Raw genomic sequence first — 21,561 nt, 5'->3', positions numbered from 1 at the left:
ATCTCGGCTCACCGCAACCTCCGCCTCCCGGGTTCGGGCAATTCTCCTGCCTCAGCCTCCTGAGTAGCTGGGATTACAGGCACGCGCCACCATGCCCAGCTAATTTTTTGTAGTTTTAGTAGAGACGGGGTTTCACCATGTTGACCAGGATGGTCTCGATCTCTTGACCTCGTGATCCACCCGCCTCGGCCTCCCAAAGTGCTGGGATTACAGGCGTGAGCCACCGCACCTGGCAGCTTTTTAAAATTTTTTAAGAAATATTAGAATTGAACCAAAAATATCGATGTGAAGGGTACTTTTGATTTTGTGAAGTTTTCTATCTTGTGTATGTGTGTGCACATAAATAGACATACATACACATACTTGGTTGCAATGAAAATTTTCTTTCTTACAATGAGTTGTAATCAAACATTTGAAATACACAGCTGTAATATGCCCCTTTTTGCCTCTTCCAGTTTACAGATGTTGCTGCAGTTTTTCTGTAGTCTGTTGAGACTATGCCAAGAAATGTGGCTAGAAATGTGGCTAAAATGAGAGTGAGGCTAGAAGGAATTTTTTTTGTTTCAGAATTAATTCCATAGGAAGGAATATTTAAATGGGAAGGTGAGGTAGATGATAGGCCAACAGCAGCACTAGCAGGTTATTGCAATTGAGAGTAAAACCTGGTGCTGTGAGTCTGGAAGGTAGGGGCCACAGACATTGGTTTTCAACCCTGGTTCTACATTAGTTTATGTTGGTTCTCTTTAAAAAAAAAAAAAAAAAAAAAGTACTGAGCCCTAGCCTTTCCCTATACCATTGAAGTAGAATCTCTGAGGATTGAGTTCTGAAAGAACTTTCTTGTAGAATAAAACACATGGCCTTTAGGTTGTATTTTGACTACTCAAAGGCTTTTGAGTGGTTTGGAGAGTGGAGGTGGCTAGATTGAATGTCCTCAAGAAAAGACTTCTGTTTTCATGGTAATTATGCTAGGAACACTCAAGAATTAACTGTTCTGGAATGCTAGAGATACTTGAAATAGGAAGGTCGGGATGGTTTTGACTTAAGAATGTTTGTACATTCTTGATTCAATGTCTGCCCTTGAGAAATGAAATGCAACCTTGCTATCTCAGTGTGCTACTTATAGAAAGGTAGAGCTTTTTCTTCTCCTCCTTCTCTTTTTCTTCTCTTTCTTGTTTGCTTCCCTTCCCTCCCACTTCCCTTTCCTTTGGTTTCCCTTCCTGGGTGTCAGAGGCTGTCCTGCTGAGCAGTGGCATGGAGGGAGCTTTTCATTGTCATGTTAGTGGTGGTGTGGACCAGAGAGCTGAGGTTCAGAAATGTGGAGCCGGTGAGCCCAGAAATGGCTGGGGTGGTTACTTCATAATGAGTTGGTTTACCATCCTTTTTAGAGGATGATGCAACAAGAAAATTCCAACTGTAAATACTATGCAGTTGTTTGTTAAAAAAAAAAAAATGACCCCTCGAGGGTGCAGGAAAACAAGGTACTAGTCAAGCAGACTATGCATTGGGGATATAGACCACGATTCCACAGGGGCCCTCCTCCTCGCCAGAGACAGTCTAGAGAGGATAGTAATGAAGAGGATAAAGAAAATCAAGGAGATGGGTCGGCAGCCACCTCAGCTTCGAAACTGCTGCAACTTCAGTTACTGATGCAGACACCCAGAAAACCCTAAACCACAAGATGGCAAAGAGACAAAAGCAGCCGATCCACCAGCTGAGAATTTGTTGGCTCCCAAGGTGGAGCAGGGCAGGGCTGAGAAAATGCCGGCTTACCATCTCTACCATTATCTGATTTAGTCATCCAACAAGAAGAAATATGAAATTCCAGCAGTAAGAAATGAACCAAAGATTGGAGCTGAAGACCTTAAGTGTTTGCTTTTTGCCTGTTGACCAGATAAATAGAACTATCTGCATGATCTATGCAGCATGGGGTTTTTATTATTTTTACCTAAAGACATCTCTTTTTGGTAATAACAAACATGTTTTGTTAAAAAGCCTGGTTTTTCTCAATATGCCTTTAAAGGTTTTTAAATTGTTTCATATCTGGTCAAGTTGAGATTTTTTAAGAACTTCGTTTTTAATTTATAATAAAAGTTTACAACTTGATTTTTTTCAAAAAAGTCAACAAACTACAAGCACCTGTTAAGGTCTTAAATAATAATTTAAAAAATGACATCTCATTCACAAGTTCAAATGTTAGTTGATGTAAAAATGAACTGTCTGGTCACTATCGTTCTGCTCCTTGAAAAGGAGATTTAATCTGGTGCTGTAGTTAACCCGAATGTAGAATTGGTACAGCTGGAATAGAATTTTAAACTCCACCCAGTTATCAGCTGCTATCGGGAATGTCTTTCTGTGTCTCAGAAAATGGAGAGTTGTGATTTTGAACATTTGAGTTATTCTGCTGGCACATGTAGGAATATTTAAACCTTTTGCTAATAATGCACATAGAACTTCAGGGAAGAAATCCATAGACAGGGCAGGTATAGGACAAACCTGTTAGAAGTTCAAAGTCAGAGGATAAAGAGGATATCTGAGCTGTGTAAAGTGGAATGGAGAGAGAGCATAGTTTCTTTTAATGTTTGCTTATTTAGGTGGATAAAACTTGTCCTGCTTGGCACCATTTTTAGTTGGTTGAGTCATGTAGGTATTGATGAAAAGAGTCAAACTCCAAAATATTTAAAGAGTTTTATTGTGTGCCCAATATGAGCGAGCATGGCCCATAACACAACCCTCTCAGATCCCGAGAACATGTGCCCAAGGTGATGGGGACATTTTAGGCAGACGTGAGACTTCAGTCAAATATATTTAAGAAATACATTGGTTCAGTCTAGAAGGATAGAACAACGAGTGAGGCTTCCAGGTTGTAGGTAGATTTAAAATTTATCTAATTGGCAATTGGTCAAAAGAGTTATCAATAGAAAGGATCAATAGAAAGGAATTACAAGAGGTTGTGAACACCAAAGTTTTACCATGCAGATGAAACCTATGTAGCTGGCTTTAGAGACAATAGATTGTAAATGTTTCTTATCAGACTTAAGGTCTGCGTTGATATTTAATGCTGGAGAGGTATAATGAGGCATGTTCCACCCCTACTTCCCATCATGGCCGGAATCAATCTTTCAGTTAAATTTTAGAGTACTCTGGCCTAGGAGGAAGTCTATTCTGATGGTTGGGGGGCCTTAGACTTTTATTTTTGGTTTTCATAGGTGTATCAGTTACTATTGCCATGTAGCAAACTACCTCTCAGAAATTAAAGGCTTACAGCAGCCATTTATTTGCTTGTGATTCTCTGGGATACCAAGTTAGCCTGAGTTTAGCTTTATATATTTTCCATTAGTCTCACCTGGAATCACTCATGTGGCTTTAGGCATCTGGTGTCCTGACTGGGGCTGGATGGTTTAAGATGTAAGACACATGCACATGTATGTTTATTGCGGCATTGATCACAATAGCGAAAACTTAGAATCAACCCAAATGCCCATCAATGATAGATTGGTTAAAGAAAATGTGGCACATATACACCATGGGATACTATGCAGCAGTAAAAAAAGGATGAGTTCATGCCCTTTGCAGGGATGTGGATGAAGCTGGAAACCATCATTCTCAGCAAACTAACACAAGAGCAGAAAACCAAACACTGTATGTTCTCACTCATAAGTAGAAGTTGAACAATGAGAACACATGGACACAGGGAGGGGAACATCATACACTAGGGCCTGTTGGGAGTGGGGAGCTGGGGGAAGGACAACATTAGGAGAAATACTGAATGTAAATGGCAGGTTGATGGGTGCAGCAAACCACCATGGTATGTGTATACTTATGTAACAAACCTGCACGTTCTGCATATGCACCCCAGAACTTAATGTATGATTTTAAAAAAAGAAAAAAAAGATGGCCTCACTCATGTCTAATAGCAAGCTGTAGGTCAGGACACCTTAGCTCTCCACAGGACCTCTGACAAGCTAGCTCAAGCTCATTCACATCACAAAAGGAACTAAACCACAGTCATAAAAAAGGAGAAACATCCTCATCCACAAATGCTTCTCCGGCCTCTACTTGTGTCTCATTTGCTAATGTCCCTTTGGTTAAATCAAGTCACACAGACAAATTCAAATTCAAGGAGTGGAGAAAGAGACTGTATTTAAAGTACCAAAGTCACATTTCAAATGGGAAGTGCATGCAGAGATGGAAAGAGTAGTTCTGGCTGGTTTTACAGTCTACCAGAGTCAAATGACATTTAGGGATTTGTTCAATGGTAATGTTACTGGAAAGGGATCCCAATCTAGACCGCAAGAGAGGGTTCTTGGATCTCACACAAGAAAGAATTTGGGGTGAGTTCATACAGTAAAGTGAAAGCAAGTTTATTAAAAAATAAAGGAATAAAGAATGGCTTTCATATGCAGACCCATTTTTATGGTTATTTTTGGAGTATATGCTAAACAAGGGGTGGATTATTTTTGCCTCCCTTTTTCAGACCATATAGGGCAACTTCCTGACGTTACCATGGCATTCGTAAACTGTCATGGCACTGGTGGGAATGTGGCACTGAGGATGACCAGAGGTCACTGTCATCACCGTCTTGGTTTTAGGGGGTTTGAGCCGGTTTCTTTACTGCAGACTGTTTTATCAGCAACATCTTTATGACCTGTATCTCATGCTGACCTCCTACCTCATCCTGTTGGGAATGTAGCCCAGTAGGTCTCAGCCTTATTTTACCTAGCCCCTGGGTTAAATGGGGTTGCTTTGGTTCAAGATGGGGTCGCTCTGGTTCAAACACCTCCGACAGTAACACATGGCATACAGGCTGATTAAAATGCTAGGCATTGAGTATGGTATATTTGGTGTTACATTTCAGTGCAAGAATAATTATATGTGTTTCAGTGGTTCGTCCCCTCCAATTCGTGATGAATGTACCCTGTGCGATTAGGTCGCTTAGTTAACAAATATTTATTGTACATCATCATGGGCCAGACACTGTTCTAGATGATGGAGATACAGCTTGGGGGAAACACACACACGTAATTCAGTATGTGTAGCAGTCACAAAGAACAAAAAGAAACTTATAGCTTATTAATATGGCTTTTGATTTTGAATTGGAGCCAGCAGAGTTTGTTTTCTATGCAAGAATGCCACAGAGGCAGATTTTTATCAAGAATTTAGCCACTATGAAGTTTGGTTTTAAAGAGCAACTCAGTAACCAGTTTCTCTGCAAAGAGCAAATCAATATATTTTAGAAACTATTGTATTCAAGAAGTTAACCTAAAAAGGGAGAAGGACTCAAATAGTACTTTTCTATTTAAAGATGGCTGATTTTTTAGCCAACAGATGTTAAAGAAATAACCAATGGCTATATTTTCATATTTACCAAGGTTACTAATCCTAATGTATTAGCTAGAAGCTATTCATACAAGCATTCAGTGTCAGGAATCTCCCATCTGATGTTTGCTGTGACAGTGTACTTGGGAGACATCTCCCATCTTCTAGGTAGGTTGCAGTGTGAGGCCAAACAGGAAACCTTGAGAAAGCCTTGCTATCATTTATCAGGCCAGATTAATTGGGTCCTAGTGATAGAATGTTAGAAATAAATGTGAAAAATTACATGGGAACTGAGAGTTTTCTTTTACAGCAGCAATCTTGTCTACTCTTGACAAGATTATATTCTTATAGGATGAAAGTGTGTGTGTGTGTATCCTGTTCAGTTTTCCAATTTGGGGGAAAAGCCTTCATAATTTATATCATTGTGACCCCTGTAAAAAAAAAAAAAAGTCAGCAGAACATTTCTGCGTTCCTTCATGTTTTGTTCTGTTTAATTTTCTAGAAAGATCGGACAATCTTTCTGAATCCCAGTGGTGTTAATACTGGAAAAAATTGTTGCTCTAAAAATGCTTTTGTGGGATGGCATTGGACAGGTGGGAAGTTGAAGGTCTTTTGTCCTTTTGTTTGTTTCTTTCCTTTATGAACCTTTTTCTTTTTAAAAGCTTTATTGCTCATCACTTTACCGCCTCGTTTATCACTTTACCACTTTTGTTGGCATCTTTTTCTACCTTTTCTGTCTTTATGATGTTGAAACTGAAGGGGAAAATGGAGCTGCCAAGATAAGTTACAGTTAAGTGACATTTGCTTGTGTCATTGTCCTTGGCATTGCACAAAAGGAACTAAACCAGCATCACTGGTGCTGCCAGGAATTTAGGGTCGAAGTAGAAAGGTAGAGAAATCGTGTTCTGGTTTAAAGTTCAGTGAGAGAAGGTTAGTGCATGCTAAAATATGGCATTGATCCCTCAGAAAGTACATTTAAATTGTACATTAAATGTAAATTTGACATTAAATTTAAATGTCGACATTAAATGTACTTTCTGGAAAGTACATTTAAATTTGACACTAAAATTCTGATATTGTAGTATATTAGATATAATGAGATTATGTTGTTTGAATGTCCAGGAGATAACTGCAGCTGTGATACTGAATTTAACGTGATCTGAGCCCATTGTAGAAAGATTGACAGACTTACAGAGGGCCAGTTCCAGAGGGGAGGCCCTATGAGGTGTGGGTAGAAAGGAGGGGAACCCTGGGTTACTGTTGACTGAAAAGGTGGATTAAGATGAGGGAAGAAGGAAACTGCAGCTCTATCCAGAATCAGGGAGAGCATGGCTTTTGCTTACAGTTAGCAGTAGTTGGTGACAAAATTTTTGGAAAGTATAGCAGAGCTTTGGAGAACTCTTACCCATAATCATAAATTAGTTCAGAGATTTATTTTTGAAAGGATTTAAAATATATAAATGTATGGTTTCCATTTATTAGCAAAATGAATAAACATTGTTCACCATCTGTCTTCAGAGATGTAAAGCATTCTTAAAAAGTATACAGTGAATGGTGAAGCAGAACTAGTGTTGATTTTAAAAGGTCGAAACCAAACGACACTAAAGCTTAAGATGTTAGAACACATCTTGTGTATTAATTAATGGACATGTTCTGTTCTTTCTTTTGCAGACATACATTGGAAGTGTGGTTATATCTGTTAACCCATACCGATCTTTGCCCATTTATTCACCAGAGAAAGTGGAAGAATACAGGAACAGAAATTTTTATGAACTGAGCCCTCACATGTAAGTACTGTACTAAAGCATTGAGTTTCTCTTTTACTCCAGAGATGTGTAGTTGACAGATGTGTGCAGCTGTCTCTTTTGAGTTTCAGGAAAATGTTTTTGTCAGTAGTTTTTTTTTTCAAAGTTTGATAAAAGTATGAAGATGTTAATTGTTATTTATTTTAAATTAAAAAAAGGCAGAATGCTTCATTTGACGTCACACACTTCTGAAATATTTGGATTCAGGATGTAAAATATTTTCTGCTCAAAATTCTGTGCAAGTAGCAGCTGCTACTAATTATTTTTGCAAATAAAACAGGAATGTGCATTGTTTATTATCATAAAGAGCCTAAGCAGCGTTTTCATAGTCTTGTTGGGCCAAGAAAAATCCCAAGTGTTGGGTTGTGTGATGGTGTTTGGCTAAAAGGACCAAACAATACCTTCCGTTTATAATTTTTGCAGACATCTTTCCCAGATACGTGGGATAGGCCGGTGATTTCACTTTATCTGGAAAGTCGCTTGTTTCATTTTTCTGAAGAAGGCCACTTGTTAGTGTAAATAATTCCTTCACAGTACCTGTAGATTCTGTTTGTCTGCTCCTTCATAGTTCTTTGTTGACATGCTTATTAAGAGATACCAAATGATTCAGCCACTTATGCTACTAGAATTTTGTTGTCTAGTCTTAATGACTGAAACACAACACTGGAAAAGTTTTTTTAGATTTGGTAGATCAGTGGTAGAACCAGGTTATTCAACTCTAGAACTTTCGATTCCCCCCCAATAAAAATATCTGAAAAAGAAAGTTAGAGGGAGAATACCCAGAAAGTATCACAAACAATACCTTGAACTTTTTCTTTCTCAGGTTTTGTTACATTTTAGTGATTCAAGATGAATATGTTCACTACATTCTCATGTCCCCTACTGGACATTTACTTTTCCTTTTCTTTAAAGAAAAGGAAAGAGAAATATGCTGAGTTGGGCCAAGTTGTGTAATGAGTTGAGAGCCTCAGACTTCTTCGCTTGTTGCTTAGGCAGAAACATTTCCTGCCTTCTCTCCTATGGGCATGCATGTATTTTACCAGAATCCATGTAGTTATGATTGTCAGTTGCTACAAGTGGCGCATGGTGTCTTTTGAAGTGGAGTTGGTTGATGCAGCATAGTACCTGACATGCAATAAACTGTTGAATGCAAATTTGGAATATTTGTGACCTGCTGGTGAATGTGGGCCGAGGCTAATGTATACAGAAGTGCCTTGGAAGGTGTGAGTCATTTTACGAAGCTATTATGTTCATTGTTACCACCGTTGCTATTACTTTTTCTCAGTAGCATCATCCTTTTTCTCTCAAAACAGATGATATGCTGCAAATAACCCCAAATTGTCTCAAAATGCATGTAAACATATGTGCATATAGATATTGAAAAGGAAGTGTTCAGAAAATGTCTTAACTGTGGAAAAGATTAATTTGTCATTGGCATATTGGTACATTTTCAGTCTCTTGCGCGAAAGCAGTCGTTCTCAAGATAAGACAGTTTTATCTTCCGGGGACAGTGGACAATGTTTGGAGACATTTTTGGTTGTGAAACTGGGGGTTGGAGGGCGCTTGCTGCTAGTGGGTCAGGGGTGCTGCTAAGCATCTTTCAGTGCACATGTAGCCCACACTAAAGCATTACCTGTTAACCATGTCCATAGTGCCAAGGCTGAGAAACCCTGAGCCGAAGTGAAAGAACCTGCAGAAAGTCTTCATTATGTCCTAGCAGAAAGGATTTTCTCTGTATGATTAAAGATTGGCTTTATTAATTTTGTTAGAACATAAAATCTAATAACTAAGGAACATATATATACCACTGTCCAGATACTTATTTTAGTTTCTCTTGATAACACAGCATGCAGTGATATATTTGGGCTGTTTGGAACTAAAGATTATTTATTATTTAAATGCATGCAAATGGTTATTAAAAACTAAACGCTATGTATTTTACCAGTCAAGCCATTTCTAATTATTTAGTTTTCTTCTAGAAGTAGATAATGCAAGTGATCCTGTTTCATTTTGCCTTAAGACAAAGAAAATCTGAAATTTGTTTTATAAAGTTAACCTGGTAGTTAAGCCCTGTGATGACATGCTTTACTCGATACCTGAATATTTTAAATTCTAGACCTCGAAGCTCCACTTCTCAAAATATGTTGCTTGGACCAATCGTATCAGAATCTCCCCCAGTGGCTTATGAAAAAATCTGGTTTCTTAGGTCTTAACTTCTGATAAGCCAGGAATCTACATATTTCACAAGGTTTCTGGGTGATTCTTATGCACATGTATGTCTGAGAATGTGTTGCTTTAGATCTATATTTAAAATGTTTTTCTTTCCTTTCTTAACTACTTACTGCAATTTGTGATCTTTAACAATGATAGTAGTAGTAATAACAAAAATAATTATGGCTAAGATTTATTAAGTACTTAACTATATGTGGGTACTGCTCTAAATATTTTATATGTTTTTTTCTCCTTTTATTCATTATCCACCTGGAGATAATATTTTATATGTTTTATAACTCATTTCATTCTCAAAATAATCTTGTGAGGTAGGCACTATTACAAATGGAGAAATTGTCACAGAAAGATCAAGAAACTTATCCAAAGCCACACAGCTGGTGGGAGTGAAGCCAGGGTATTGACATCTTGGCCAAGTTGCCCCTCTTGGCTGGAGATGGGCTCGCCATTTTCATGACAGGCCTGTTCCTGTGTACTTCCACCCCACTACCCTTGGTGCACCTGTTTCTGCACCACAAACCCTCCAGGATAATCTTGACTATGCCTCAGTTTACCTCCAACAATTGTCTACATACTCTTTTTGCATTTTCAGCTTAAATCTGCCCTCTGGGAATATTTAGATACATAATATTTGGGCCGATAGAGAATGTTTAGAAGTCTGTTCTAGATCATAGAAGTTCATGCTCCAGAATATACATTTTTATCCTGGCACCTAGAAGATTCCTGTAGGAGGCAGCATGGCGCAGCTACTCTAGTTCACACCCCTCACCCCCAGGGAAAAGAACCATCACCAGCACTAAAATCAAATACATTCTCAATGTGCTTACAATAAGAAAAAGACTTTTTACCATGGCCTACAAAGCACTTACATGGTGGGCAAGGTACAGCTTTACTAATGCATCTGAGGTTGCCAGATCGCTCTCATTCCCTCATCTTGCTTTGTTCTCTCAGTCCTCACCCACCCTCACCTCATTCCCTCCCACGAGAGCATCCTTGCACAGAATTCTGTGCTTTCTGCCTGGAATGCTTTTCCCTTCTTCTCCAAAGCAACTCGCGGTCTTCCTTCAGACCTCAAATTGCAGAAAACCTCTTTAGGGAGGAACTTTCCTCACTTGCTCCCCGCTGAGGCTAGATCTATTGCTTTTGCCACATTTACAGTTTAATGCTTTTTTAAGGGATGAGTTGTCTAAGAATTTGATAAGGGTTCATTTAAAGACATGTCAACAGGACTTGAGTTCAAGTCCCAGTTCTTCCATTTACAAGCTATGTAATCTTGAGAAAATTACTTGAAGAAACTTCAGCTTAGAGAAATTAAATAATTTGCTTATTCAATGGGAAAAGAATTTTTAATTAAGAGCTGGGATTTTTGTAAGGGCGAAATACGTAGTTGATATTTAGATAGTATAATGATCTAATATATATAAAGTGCTTAGCATGGAATCTGCCGTAACTTTGTGGGAAAGGAGAGCTGCTTCTACTAACAATGAGAATTATAGCAATTGTTGTAATAATAAGGTGTGTGGGACACACTTCCAGCATTCTCGCATGTTCTGTCTTACCACTTTCTGCATGGTGGGACATTTGCCGTTTCCTTTAATGTAATTTCCTGCATTATTCTTTGTGAATGTTCATCTTTGACAGTATTTTGAAACAGGGTCAATGCTAACTTGGTTCCCTACTAAAACAACCTGGCATTCTCAAGCAGGATGTTTGTGATGTAAGAGGGTAGGTGAGATGACTTTCCTTTTGATGCATTCTAACTATAAACATTTCATGAATTTAGTTCCAGTTTGAATAGAGAACAACTTAAACAGCTGCTCAGACTACATACTTTGAAACTTTGCCAATTAACTTACACAATATTACATTTGAAATTTACTTGTTAAATTTTTTTTTTTTTTTTTTTTTTTTTTTTTTTTTTTTTTAGTTGGAGTCTTGCTCTGTCCCCCAGGCTGGAGTGCAATGGAGTGATCTTGGCTCACTGCAACCTCTGCCTCTGGGTTCAAACAATTCTCCTGCCTCAGCCTTTTGAGTAGCTGGGAGTACAGGTGCCCACCATCATGCCTGGCTAATTTTTGTATTTTTAGTAGAGATGGGGTTTCACCATATTGGCCAGGCTGGTTTCTTGGCCAGGCTGGTCTCGAACTTCTGTCCTTGTGATCCGCCTGCTGCAGCCTCTCAAAGTGCTGAGATTACACGTGTGAGCCACTGCACCTGGTCTGGTCTTTTCTTCCTTTCTTTTTTTTTTTTTTTTTTTTTTAATAAAGAGATAAAGTCTCGCTATGTCGTCCAGGCTGATTTCAACTTCTGGGCTAAAGAGATCGTCCTGCCTCCTGAGTAGGTGGGACTATAGGCACATGCCACTGTGTCTGGCTTACATTTGGAATTTAATTTGAGCTATATCCACTATTAGTCTGCAAAAGCACCCAGATACTTTTGTAATTCACATGTTTTTGAAAGTGTCTGGAATTTATCTTTCTTTAAATTTTAGATAATTAAAAAATAATCCCATTCTGTGTAAGTGTATGACTTTCAGATCATGGAAATGTATAGATTGGTTTCTTTTTTTTTTTTTTTTTTTCCTCAAAAATAGCTTTCTGTTATCATTTGTGGGACTGTTAGTCCCCCGAACATGTAACTCCTCAGCTGGACTCCTCCTCTGCAGCTCCTTTCCTTTTCTCAACTCCTGTCCCATTATATGTTAAGCCACACCTTTGAGCAGAATATCATTGGGTGGCATCCCCAAGGAAATGTGGCTATGCTGTGTGGCAGAGTCTATACCACCATTTGCTTGTCTAATTAGGTAAGTGATGTCTTTCCAGTAAGATTTTTAAGTTATTTGAAAATAAGAAATGTAAAAAATGTATTCCAGGGAGGACTTAGTACATTTCAGAAAACTTAGCAACTGGATTCACTGAGAACTGCGTCAGATTCCCAAATAGCATCGATAAGGAAAGGCTGAGAAGGGATAGATGAGAGAAAGAATGAAACTACAGGTTGAGCATCCCTAATCTGAAAATCCGCAATCTGAAATGATCCAAAATCAGAAACTTTTTGATTGCAACATGACACCCCAAGTGGAAAACACCACTCCTGACCTCCAAATACAGTCAAAATGTGGTCATGTAACATAGAATTGATTCTATTCCCCAAGATAAAAATAAAATTACCTTCAGGTTATGTGTATAAGGTATATATTAAACATCAGTGAATTTCGTGTTTAGACTTGGGTCCTATACCCAAGATAATTTTGTATCTGCAGTTATTCCAAAATCTGAAAAAATTTGAAATCTAAAACACTTCTAGTCCCAAACGTTTTGGCTAAGTTAAAGGATACTCAGCCAATACTTAGTCTCCTTCCACTTGGTTGAAATAGCACTGTGATAGTGCACCTTCAGCTATTTTAGTTCCCAGATCCACTGGCCTTTTTTGTTGTGTGATTTTGACCTTGCAGCAGTTGATGCAGTTTATCGCCAACCGATAGATCTTCTAAAATCAGATCATGTTACCCCCCCTTCCTAGAAACCTTCATAGGCTCCCTGTTACTCCCAGTTCCTTTGGCCTCGTGTTCAAGGCCATTTGCAGTCCAGCTTTAGCGCTCCTCCCTGCTCTCCCCCGACACACTCCTCTCCTTTGTGGACTCTCCTCTTGAGTTAGAGCCATTCATGTCTTCTTTCCACGTCTCCTACTTTATCCTTTTCTCCATTGTTAAAATCCTGCCAGTCTCCTGTGGTCTGTCTGAAAGGCTTGGTCAGCCCCAGCATAACCCACAAGGCACTTGCATTGGCCCTGAGTTATTAGACTGCTCATGTGGCCTTACACACCACCTCTTCTTACTATGGCTGAGTGGGTGTTGGTGTCATCCTCTTGCATGAGATAGAAGCTTCTAGGTTAGAATCTTTATCCTGCACATTTCTGTGGCTGTCTCCAGTGCTTTTGTCTTCAGAGCTCAACAACTATAAAATAAAAGAGATTTTAAGTGATTTTTCATTACATTTTACCTGTGGTATAACTGAGCGTTCAATGAAATAAAAATGTATTTGATTGGATATTTGTGGAGTTTATTCAAAATTTCATGCAGTATAACAAGAATTTTTTTTTCATTTTTTTTTAAAGCAAAAATATTTTTATGGTGCTCTTCAACTCTAAGTATTTGTTCAGTTTCAATATGTTGATGTTGTCTGTGTGCCTATTGGAGAGAACTCGCCACTAGAAGAAGAATACTGTATCTTGTGGCACCTGACAACAAGCCCTCTGGTGGTCCTAGCCCAGGAATGAGCTGAAATGTGTCCTTCTTAAGTTAGTATATAATGTGGTGGCCGTATTACCTTAGGCATTGCAATCACAATGTAAGCAGTCTTTCCCTGTTAGTAAATGAAAAACTCAGGAACAAATGTTAAAACTTAGTGGCTTACAGCTTTGAATAATTTCTGGTTACCCACACTAAAAAATGGGTAAGTAATTAGTGGGGGGATCTGGGATGGTGCTAATGTCAGTTGTCCAGCTGTGAGCCCTCTGTCTGTGGACTCTTTGACCCCTACTTTTGGGCCAGACTGATTTTTCCGGGCCAGACTGATTTTTCCGGACCACATGCCATTGCCCATGAATGATGTTGCTGTAACGCTCGTGTGTTTTGCGGCCTTTTTGATCCTGTTACCATTTTACTCCGTTCAAGGTGAACCAGAATAATGTTATAAAGAACATTTCTGGCTGTATCTCAAAATGTACCCATGCTGTGGTTGAGTCTACAGAGCTTCGGTTCAGATTGCAGGGCAGAAGACTCACACATTATTTCTTTTACGTAGTCAGTATTTTTCTCCGCAACGGAGTTGAAATTCTGTAGATAAAGTTGTGTTTATTTGGAGATTTCTTATGACAGCTAGATTCTGAATTCTCCTGTAGAGGTTGCTTGTGTAACTGGATGTGAAAGTGCTTTCTCAGGGGTGTGTGTGCGTGTGTGTGTTGATGTGATGTCGCCGAGCTGCTGTGTTATTTCTTTCGTTTTACTTTTGGAATAGTTGAGCCTTCAAATTGATCCAGTACATCTCCAAAAATAAGTTGCAAAAAAGGGTTTTATGCTTTCCCATCTAGCATTCTTTTTATTTATTGCTGTAGAAGAGATGTTCATTTACGGAGCAAATATTTAGTGAGAGCTTACCGTGTACTAGGCAGTCTTTTAGGCACTGGGATACATCAGTGAATAAAACAGATAAAATTCCTGTCTTCATGAGAGAGACTAAATTCCAGCTTAAGTATTTAGAAGCCAAGAGTGTTCACTCAATTGGTTAGGATGGAAAAACGGAAGAGCAGAGGAAGGGAAGCTTTTGTGAAAGAAAAGATTGAATCTTAAAGGATATTCTTATAAAACCCCCTCTGAGCCATATCTAAGGCAGTTTAAGTCAGTAGATGAAAGGTGGTGGTCTGCAAGGCTTTGCATCTGTCCAGGCCTTGGATCTACACAAGTAGCTTGTACAGAAGGGAATCAGAGCTTTGTTTGCTTTCCAGTTTAGATGCCTTAAATAAACATCTCGTGTGTAATGACACCATCTTGAAAATAGCCAAAATTACCCTTTTCCTTTTATGCATGACTGTCATGGGTCAAAATAAGCAGAAGGCAGGCACTGTGTTTGCTGTCAGTCTTGGGGGAATGTTTGTTTGACTCTGGACAACAAGGATTAGAAAACTTCTTGACACGGGCGAGTTTCACATCAGCAGTGTAGCATCCATGGTGTGGTCAAGCTCCGCTGTTGACTTGACAGCTCCCTGAGGCCGGGTCTGCAGTGGGAAACATCTCTGAGCCTCACACCTCATCAGCTTCTGTAAATGCTCCACAGATTGAACTTCCTGCCTTTGACTCTCAAAATTTTCTTCCCAGTGTATTGCTTTCCTGGGGCTATTTTCAAAACAGTTTCTTTTCAGAATATATACTCTTAGCAGAAAGAGACCTCAGCTAATTTTTCTTCCAGATCCTGAAGCTTTTAAAACTCAAGTAGGAAGGTTGGTTTGATGCCAGCCTGATGTTTTTATCATGAAAATTGTTATGAGGTAAGAATACATTTGTTAATTGAAAAGTATTTCTGGTACATCTGGGCAGTTTCACAATTCTGATGTCTAGGCCCCCAATTAGAGTTTATATCCCTTCTCACCAAAGGCACATCTCAGACTCGAAAGAGATTATTGTATAAATGTGGTTTGTGAAGCCAAGCCTATGTTCACACCAGCATATGTGATAATTTCAGTGATATAATCTTAAAGGAAAAAGTTCGGTTCTCAGCAAAACAGCTGCTTCCTGCCAAAATGTAGCTGGCCTTTGACAGGCTCTGAGAAGTTCTGTAACACTTTGGAAAAGATCCATTTCATCTGGAGAAGCAGCACTAAGGCCTCAGCCTTGAGAAAGATTAGTATAATTACTTCATCCCTGACAGAGAGAGCTACACTTGGAACCCACCTGGGGAGCCCTGTCTAGGGAGGCAGGAGGGGTGCTGGCCCCACCCCTTTGTTGTTGAAATTGGAATCTTTGCCATGGTCTGTTGCTGGGATTGGTGTGGCAGGGTAGGTAGGGCCAAAGGAGCCCTGTGGGAGTTTGTCTGAACAGGGGCTGACAAAAGCTGGTCCCCAGCCAGCCAGCCCAGGGATTTAGCAAAGCCAGGGATAAGGAAGGAGTTCAGCAGAGCGAGTATGAGGCCCCACTCACGAGACTAGGGAACTGAGCGTGGAGATGAGGCCACCACAGGGGCAGAAACTCACGTAGAGGGGAACAGGCCCAGGCATACCAGCCCCAGGTTCCAGTTCCAGCCTGGGGATCCCAGGGATCCCAGATTCCCAAGTGCAAGTGATTGTTCATCCATCTGATAAACATGATTAAGCATCCACCACATGTTGAGGTGCTGGGAATACAAAGATGAATTTGCCCTTAAGGATTCACAGGCTGGTGTGGGAGACAGACTGATAAATAAATACAGAAGGGAGAAAGCGGCCATAAAAAAGGTGGAGCGTGTCCAGGTTTGCCCTGGACAGCCCAGGTGCTTCCTGTTGTAGCATCATAATTATGAATAGTGCTCCTTACACTCACAGAAGAGGCTGAGCATGAGCAGTAAGTGGTGTGGTTCCCCTGGAAAATGGGGTATAATCCTGCCTGAGGAGCTAGGAGATGGGATGGGGGACCCTTGGGTGATAAGTTTGCTGCATGGATGAAGAATAGGACTCTAGGCTCAGGAGAGAATTTTCCAGTCAGAGGGAACAGTGTTGACTTATTCATCATACATTATTTGAGTGCCTACTGTGCGCCATGTAATAGTGTAGATATTGGGGACACGGTGGACAAAAATCTTGGCCCATCTGGGCTTCCGTTCTAGCACAGAGAGAGACAAAACACAAGAGAAGTTAATAAAGCAAATGATATTTTAGATGCTGACAAGTGCTGTGGAGAAACTTAAAGCTGGGAAGGGGCATCAGGGCTGTGGGGGAGCCGGAGCTGGTTTAGTTTTAAATAGGGTAGCCAGGGAGTACCTTATTGAGATGCTATATTTCAGTATCATCCTCTACGGGGTAAGAGGAAGAGACTCGTGATGTGCTGGGAGAAAAATGTTCTAGGCAGAAGCAACAGCAGATGCAAAGGTCTGAAAGGGAGACAGACAGAGCTAGAGCAGTGTGGCACGTCAGTGATCTCAGTGCGTGTGGCTCCTGAGGTTGGAACGTGGAGTGCAAGCTGGGGAGGGGCAGATGAGGTGGAAGAGGAAGAGTAGACCCAGGTCATGAAGAATGTGTGCGCTAAAGATTTATAAGGAGGTAGGAGGAGAGATAAGATCAGCCTTGGGATTTGAACTGCTCTGGGTGTTCAGGGAAAGAGAAGCTCAAGGACAGGTTTAGGTTTAGGGACCTGGTAGGCTTTTGCAGTAAGGGACAAGGACAGAAGGCTCATCTGGGGATGGGAAGGACACTTTAGAGGCAAATCCACAGGATGCAGTGGCTGACCAGAAGAGGTGAAGAGAGAGGGAGAAAGGGGGATCAGAGGCAAGTCACAAGTCCTGGCTGGGATGGAGAGGTTCAGAGTCCCAAGCAACCCTCAAATTGAAATAGCCTAGAGATAGTCTTATGAAGCAACCGTGGGTGCCCAGAGGAGCATGGCTTCAGGTAATTGACAGCAGATAATTGTATGTTTCTAATATCATTTCTGATACCAGGTGTGTGAATTTTTCCCCCCAACACCGGTTGTCTGACACTAACTGGGTGTCCAACAATTCAATTTGTTTACTGGAAAGTGGTCCCCCAAGAGAAGGTTCTTCCATCCTGTGAAAGAAAGTATTCGAGGTGAATCTACAGAGTAAAGTGAAAGCAAGTTTATTAAGAAAGTAAAAAAAATAAAGAATGGCTATTTCATCCCATGAAAAAGCTGCCCTGAGGGCTGCCCGTTGCCCATTTTTATGTTTATTTCTTGATTACATGCTAAACAAGGTGTGGATCATTCATGAGTTTTCTGGGAAAGGGGAGGGCAATTCTGAGAACTGAGGGTTCCTCCTGTTTTTTAGACTATGTAGGGTAACTTCCCAACGTTGCCATGGCATTTGTAAACTGTCCTGGTGGTAGTGTCTTCTAGCATGCTAATGCATTATAATTAGTGTATAATGAGCAGTGAGGACCACCAAGAGGTCAGTTGCTTCACCATCTTGGTGGATTTTAGCCAGCTTGTTTACCGCAGCCTGTCTTATCAGCAAGGTCTTTACAGCTTGTATCTTGTGCTGACCTCCTATCTCATGCTGTGACTAAGAATGCCTAACCTTTTGGGAATGTAGCCCAGTAGATCTCAGCCTTATTTTATTGAGCCCCTATTCAAGATGGAGTTGCTCTGGTTCTAATGCCTCTGGCAAATTCAGTTCTGACACTACACAGAGTTAGCATAGACCACGCAGGTCAAAGGCTTAGTCCTACAGGAGTGTCCCACTTCAGACAGCAGCCACAAATGGGGTGCCCTGGCTACTTACACTTCTGCTCAGCCATCCCCACACATTTGGGGGTTTCCATGATCCTCAGGTTCAAGAATTTGCTAGAACAACTCACAGAACTCAGGAAGACACTTTTTTTGTGTGTTTTAACATTTACTGATTTGTTATAAAGGATACAACACAGGAACAGTCCACTGGAAGAGCTGCAGAGGGCACAGTGGGGGGGGGGCGTGTATGCAGAGCCCCCGTGCATGCTGGGAATACCACCTTCCCAGCATGTTAGTCTGTTCACCAACCTAAATCCCTTTATCCCCACTAAGAAAAACCAGAATCGTGCTCAAGTTTTTATAACCCAATCTATAGCTCCCCTCCCCTCCCTGGTGGTGGGGAAGTGGGGTTGAAAGTTCCCCACTTCTAATCACTGCCTTGGTCTTCCTGGTAAACATTCCTATCCTGATGCTACTCAGGGGCCCCACCTGAGTCTCCTCATTTACATAACCTCAGGTATGAGTGAAAGGGACTTGTTGTGAATAATACAAGATACTTCTATCACACAGGAAATTCCAAAGGTTTTAGGAGCTCTGTGCCAGGAACCTGAGACAAAGACCAAATACACCTCTTCTTATAACCATAGATGTGGACACGTGTATACATTGTTCTTAAGAAGTCGTAGAAAGCTTGTCCTGAAATACTTGAATGCTGCCTTCCTGAAGCCAGGTTATTGTTGGAGTTTCTGTATAGAATTTTAGAGACTGAATTAGTGGACCACCTTTTTCCAAGACATGTCTAAGGGTAGCAACAGTTCAACTCAATAAACATTTGAGTGTTGTGTGCCTGGGATCCCATCCAACCCCTCCGAGTCCTGGAGGACCTCTCTTATTATCTTCCCTCTGTACTGCGTTACCTTTTTTTTTCTTCTTCCATTCCCACCAATATAACGTGCTGCAATGTTTCTCTTGAGTTCACATCTCCTAGCTACCACACCATTGGTTTTCTTTTATTACCAAACTGTTTGAAAAGTTGTGTCTGCTTACTGTTTCTAGTTCATCTCTTTCACTTTTAAGTCACTCTGATTGGGCTTTCATCCCCCGCTCGACTAAAACTTCTTTTCAAGATCATTTGTGACCCCCATGTTATCAAATCCAGTGGTCAATTTTGAATCCTCCTCTGTCTTAATCAGCAACGTTTGGCAACATGACCAGCTCCTTCCTGGAACTCTTTTAAAATTTGGCTTTTTGGCCTCCACACTTTCCTGTCTTTCCTCCCCACCTTGCTGCCTGCTCCATCTCCAGCTTCAACATCCCCTCAACATCCCCTCGACGGGGGCTCCACTCTGGAACCTTTGCTTTTCTCCTCTGTAGGCACTATTTCGATGAGCCCACGTGGGCTTCAAATACCCTCTGTGTGCTGACGATGCCTCCCGGATTTAGATCTCCACCCGGATCTCTCGCCTGACCGCAGGCAGTCCAGCTGTGTTCAGCTCTGCAGTGTCTCTTTGGATAAGAGCATCTCAAACCTTGGCATGTTTCCAACCAGACTTAGGATTGCCCCACTCCCTCTTCTCTTTCTCACCTTGTTCAGTGGCACCATCACCCTTTGGTTACTCATGGCAAAAACCGTTTTTTCCTTTTCTCCTACTGCACACTCAGTCCATCATCAGGTCTTATGCATCCCAGCCTGATCAGCCTAACCACCATGGCCGCTGTGCATGCCCAGGCCACCACGCTCCTTTGCTTGGATTATGGTGGTAGCCTCCTAACTGTGTCCCTGTTTCAACTCTCCTGTTGCCTCCTCCTCCCTCCCCTCAACACCCAACTTTCTTTTCTCCATTAATGTTATGGCTGCTGCCTAGAGTGATCTTTTTTAAAGATCTCCATCAGATTGTTTTTCTTTGCTGCTCAAAAACCTGCAGTGGCTCCCCTTGATCTGGGCACTGGCCACTTCCCTCTCACCCTCTCTCCCCAGCCACACTGTCTTCCTCAGGGCTTCTTGAACTTGCCACTGTCAGCATCATTCTTATGCCTTAGAGGGGCTGACTTGCTGTCTTACTGCAGGCAGAAAATGGCTCAGTAGTCAGAGAAACCTTCTCTAACTACACTCCCTGAAATAGCCATTTCTGCCTCAATCACCTGCTATTCACTTAGACTACTTTATTTTTCTTCACAGCATTTGTTCTTACCTGACATCTCACCATGGGCTCACTCGTTTGTTACTTTATTGTCTTCTGCATTAGAATGGCATCTCTGTGAGCACTTGTGCTTTATTTTACCATCCCTGTATCCATAGTAATAAGAACAATGCCTGGCACAGAGCAGCCACTCCATAAATACTGGTGGAGTGAGTGAATGAATGAATGTATTGGCGGGGGGTGGGAGGGCTGCTATTTGTTAGAAACTGTGGATGACATGGTTTTTGTCTTTGAGGATCGCCCACCTGTCTTTGGGTTGCAGGTGGCTACATAAGCCGCATTTTAATATAACAGTATACTTACAAAAAACAAGTTGGAAGCACAGAAAAATTGGTGGGTTCAGAAATTCTGCAGGTGCCACTTGTGTTGAGTCTTAAAGAATAAATTCTTTTTTGTTTGTTTGTTTGAGACAGAATTTTACTCTTTCGCCCAGGCAGGAGCGCAGAGGCGCGATCTTAGTTTACTGCAGCCTCTGCCTCCCGGCTGCAAGCAATTCTTTTGCCTCAGCCACCCAAGTAGCTGGGATTACAGGCATGCACCACCATGCCTGGCTAATTTTTGTGTTTTTAGTAGAGAAGGGGTTTTACCATGTTGACCAGGCTGGTCTCAAACTCCTGACATCAAGTCATCTGCCGGCCTCAGCCTTACAAAGTGCTGGGATTACAGGCATGAGCCACCATGCCTGACCCAAAGAAGGAATTCTTGAAGTAGGTGTCTTTTGTAGTTTATAGAAGATAAAGCAAAAGACTAGTTTTGGCTATGGCATATGGCCCTGAATGTCAGGAAAGGGAAACGGTGTTAGAGTTGAGAATGTAGAGCTATTTTTTACTTTTAATAAAACATTCCAATACCAATCTGCTTGAATCATTGGGAAGATTGAAGGATTATGAAGGTTATTCCAAAGTAATAGGAGGAGAGTTTGGGATAAGAAAATTACTTAAAATTACAAACTGTGTGTCTGGAAAAATTGCCATCTTGCATTTCAGTCATCAACCAGAAAAAAATGTCAGACTTGTTAAATATGCCTAAATGTATATGTGTGTAAATGTGATGTTTTAATGAATGAATGGTGAATGATTTA

The 21,561-nt window shown here is 40.9% G+C and overlaps 1 protein-coding gene across 13 annotated transcripts in view; it reads left to right on the top strand.

Annotated features, from left to right (window-relative positions):
• MYO1B (myosin IB) overlaps positions 1–21,561 on the top strand; it is a 186,170-nt gene that overhangs the window by 45,349 nt on the left and 119,260 nt on the right. For all 13 annotated transcript variants that reach the window (XM_032292597.1, XM_032292595.1, XM_032292594.1 and 10 more), the window contains exon 3: positions 6,988–7,103. In XM_032292597.1, the coding sequence (XP_032148488.1) occupies positions 6,988–7,103 (116 nt within the window). The remainder of the gene's footprint in view (positions 1–6,987; positions 7,104–21,561) is intronic.

This window comes from Sapajus apella, unplaced genomic scaffold (assembly GCF_009761245.1).
Source record: "Sapajus apella isolate SASKATOON/1434 unplaced genomic scaffold, GSC_monkey_1.0 scaffold28, whole genome shotgun sequence".
NCBI classification, from domain to species: domain Eukaryota; kingdom Metazoa; phylum Chordata; class Mammalia; order Primates; family Cebidae; genus Sapajus; species Sapajus apella.
This window is presented reverse-complemented; position numbering and strand designations above follow the sequence as displayed.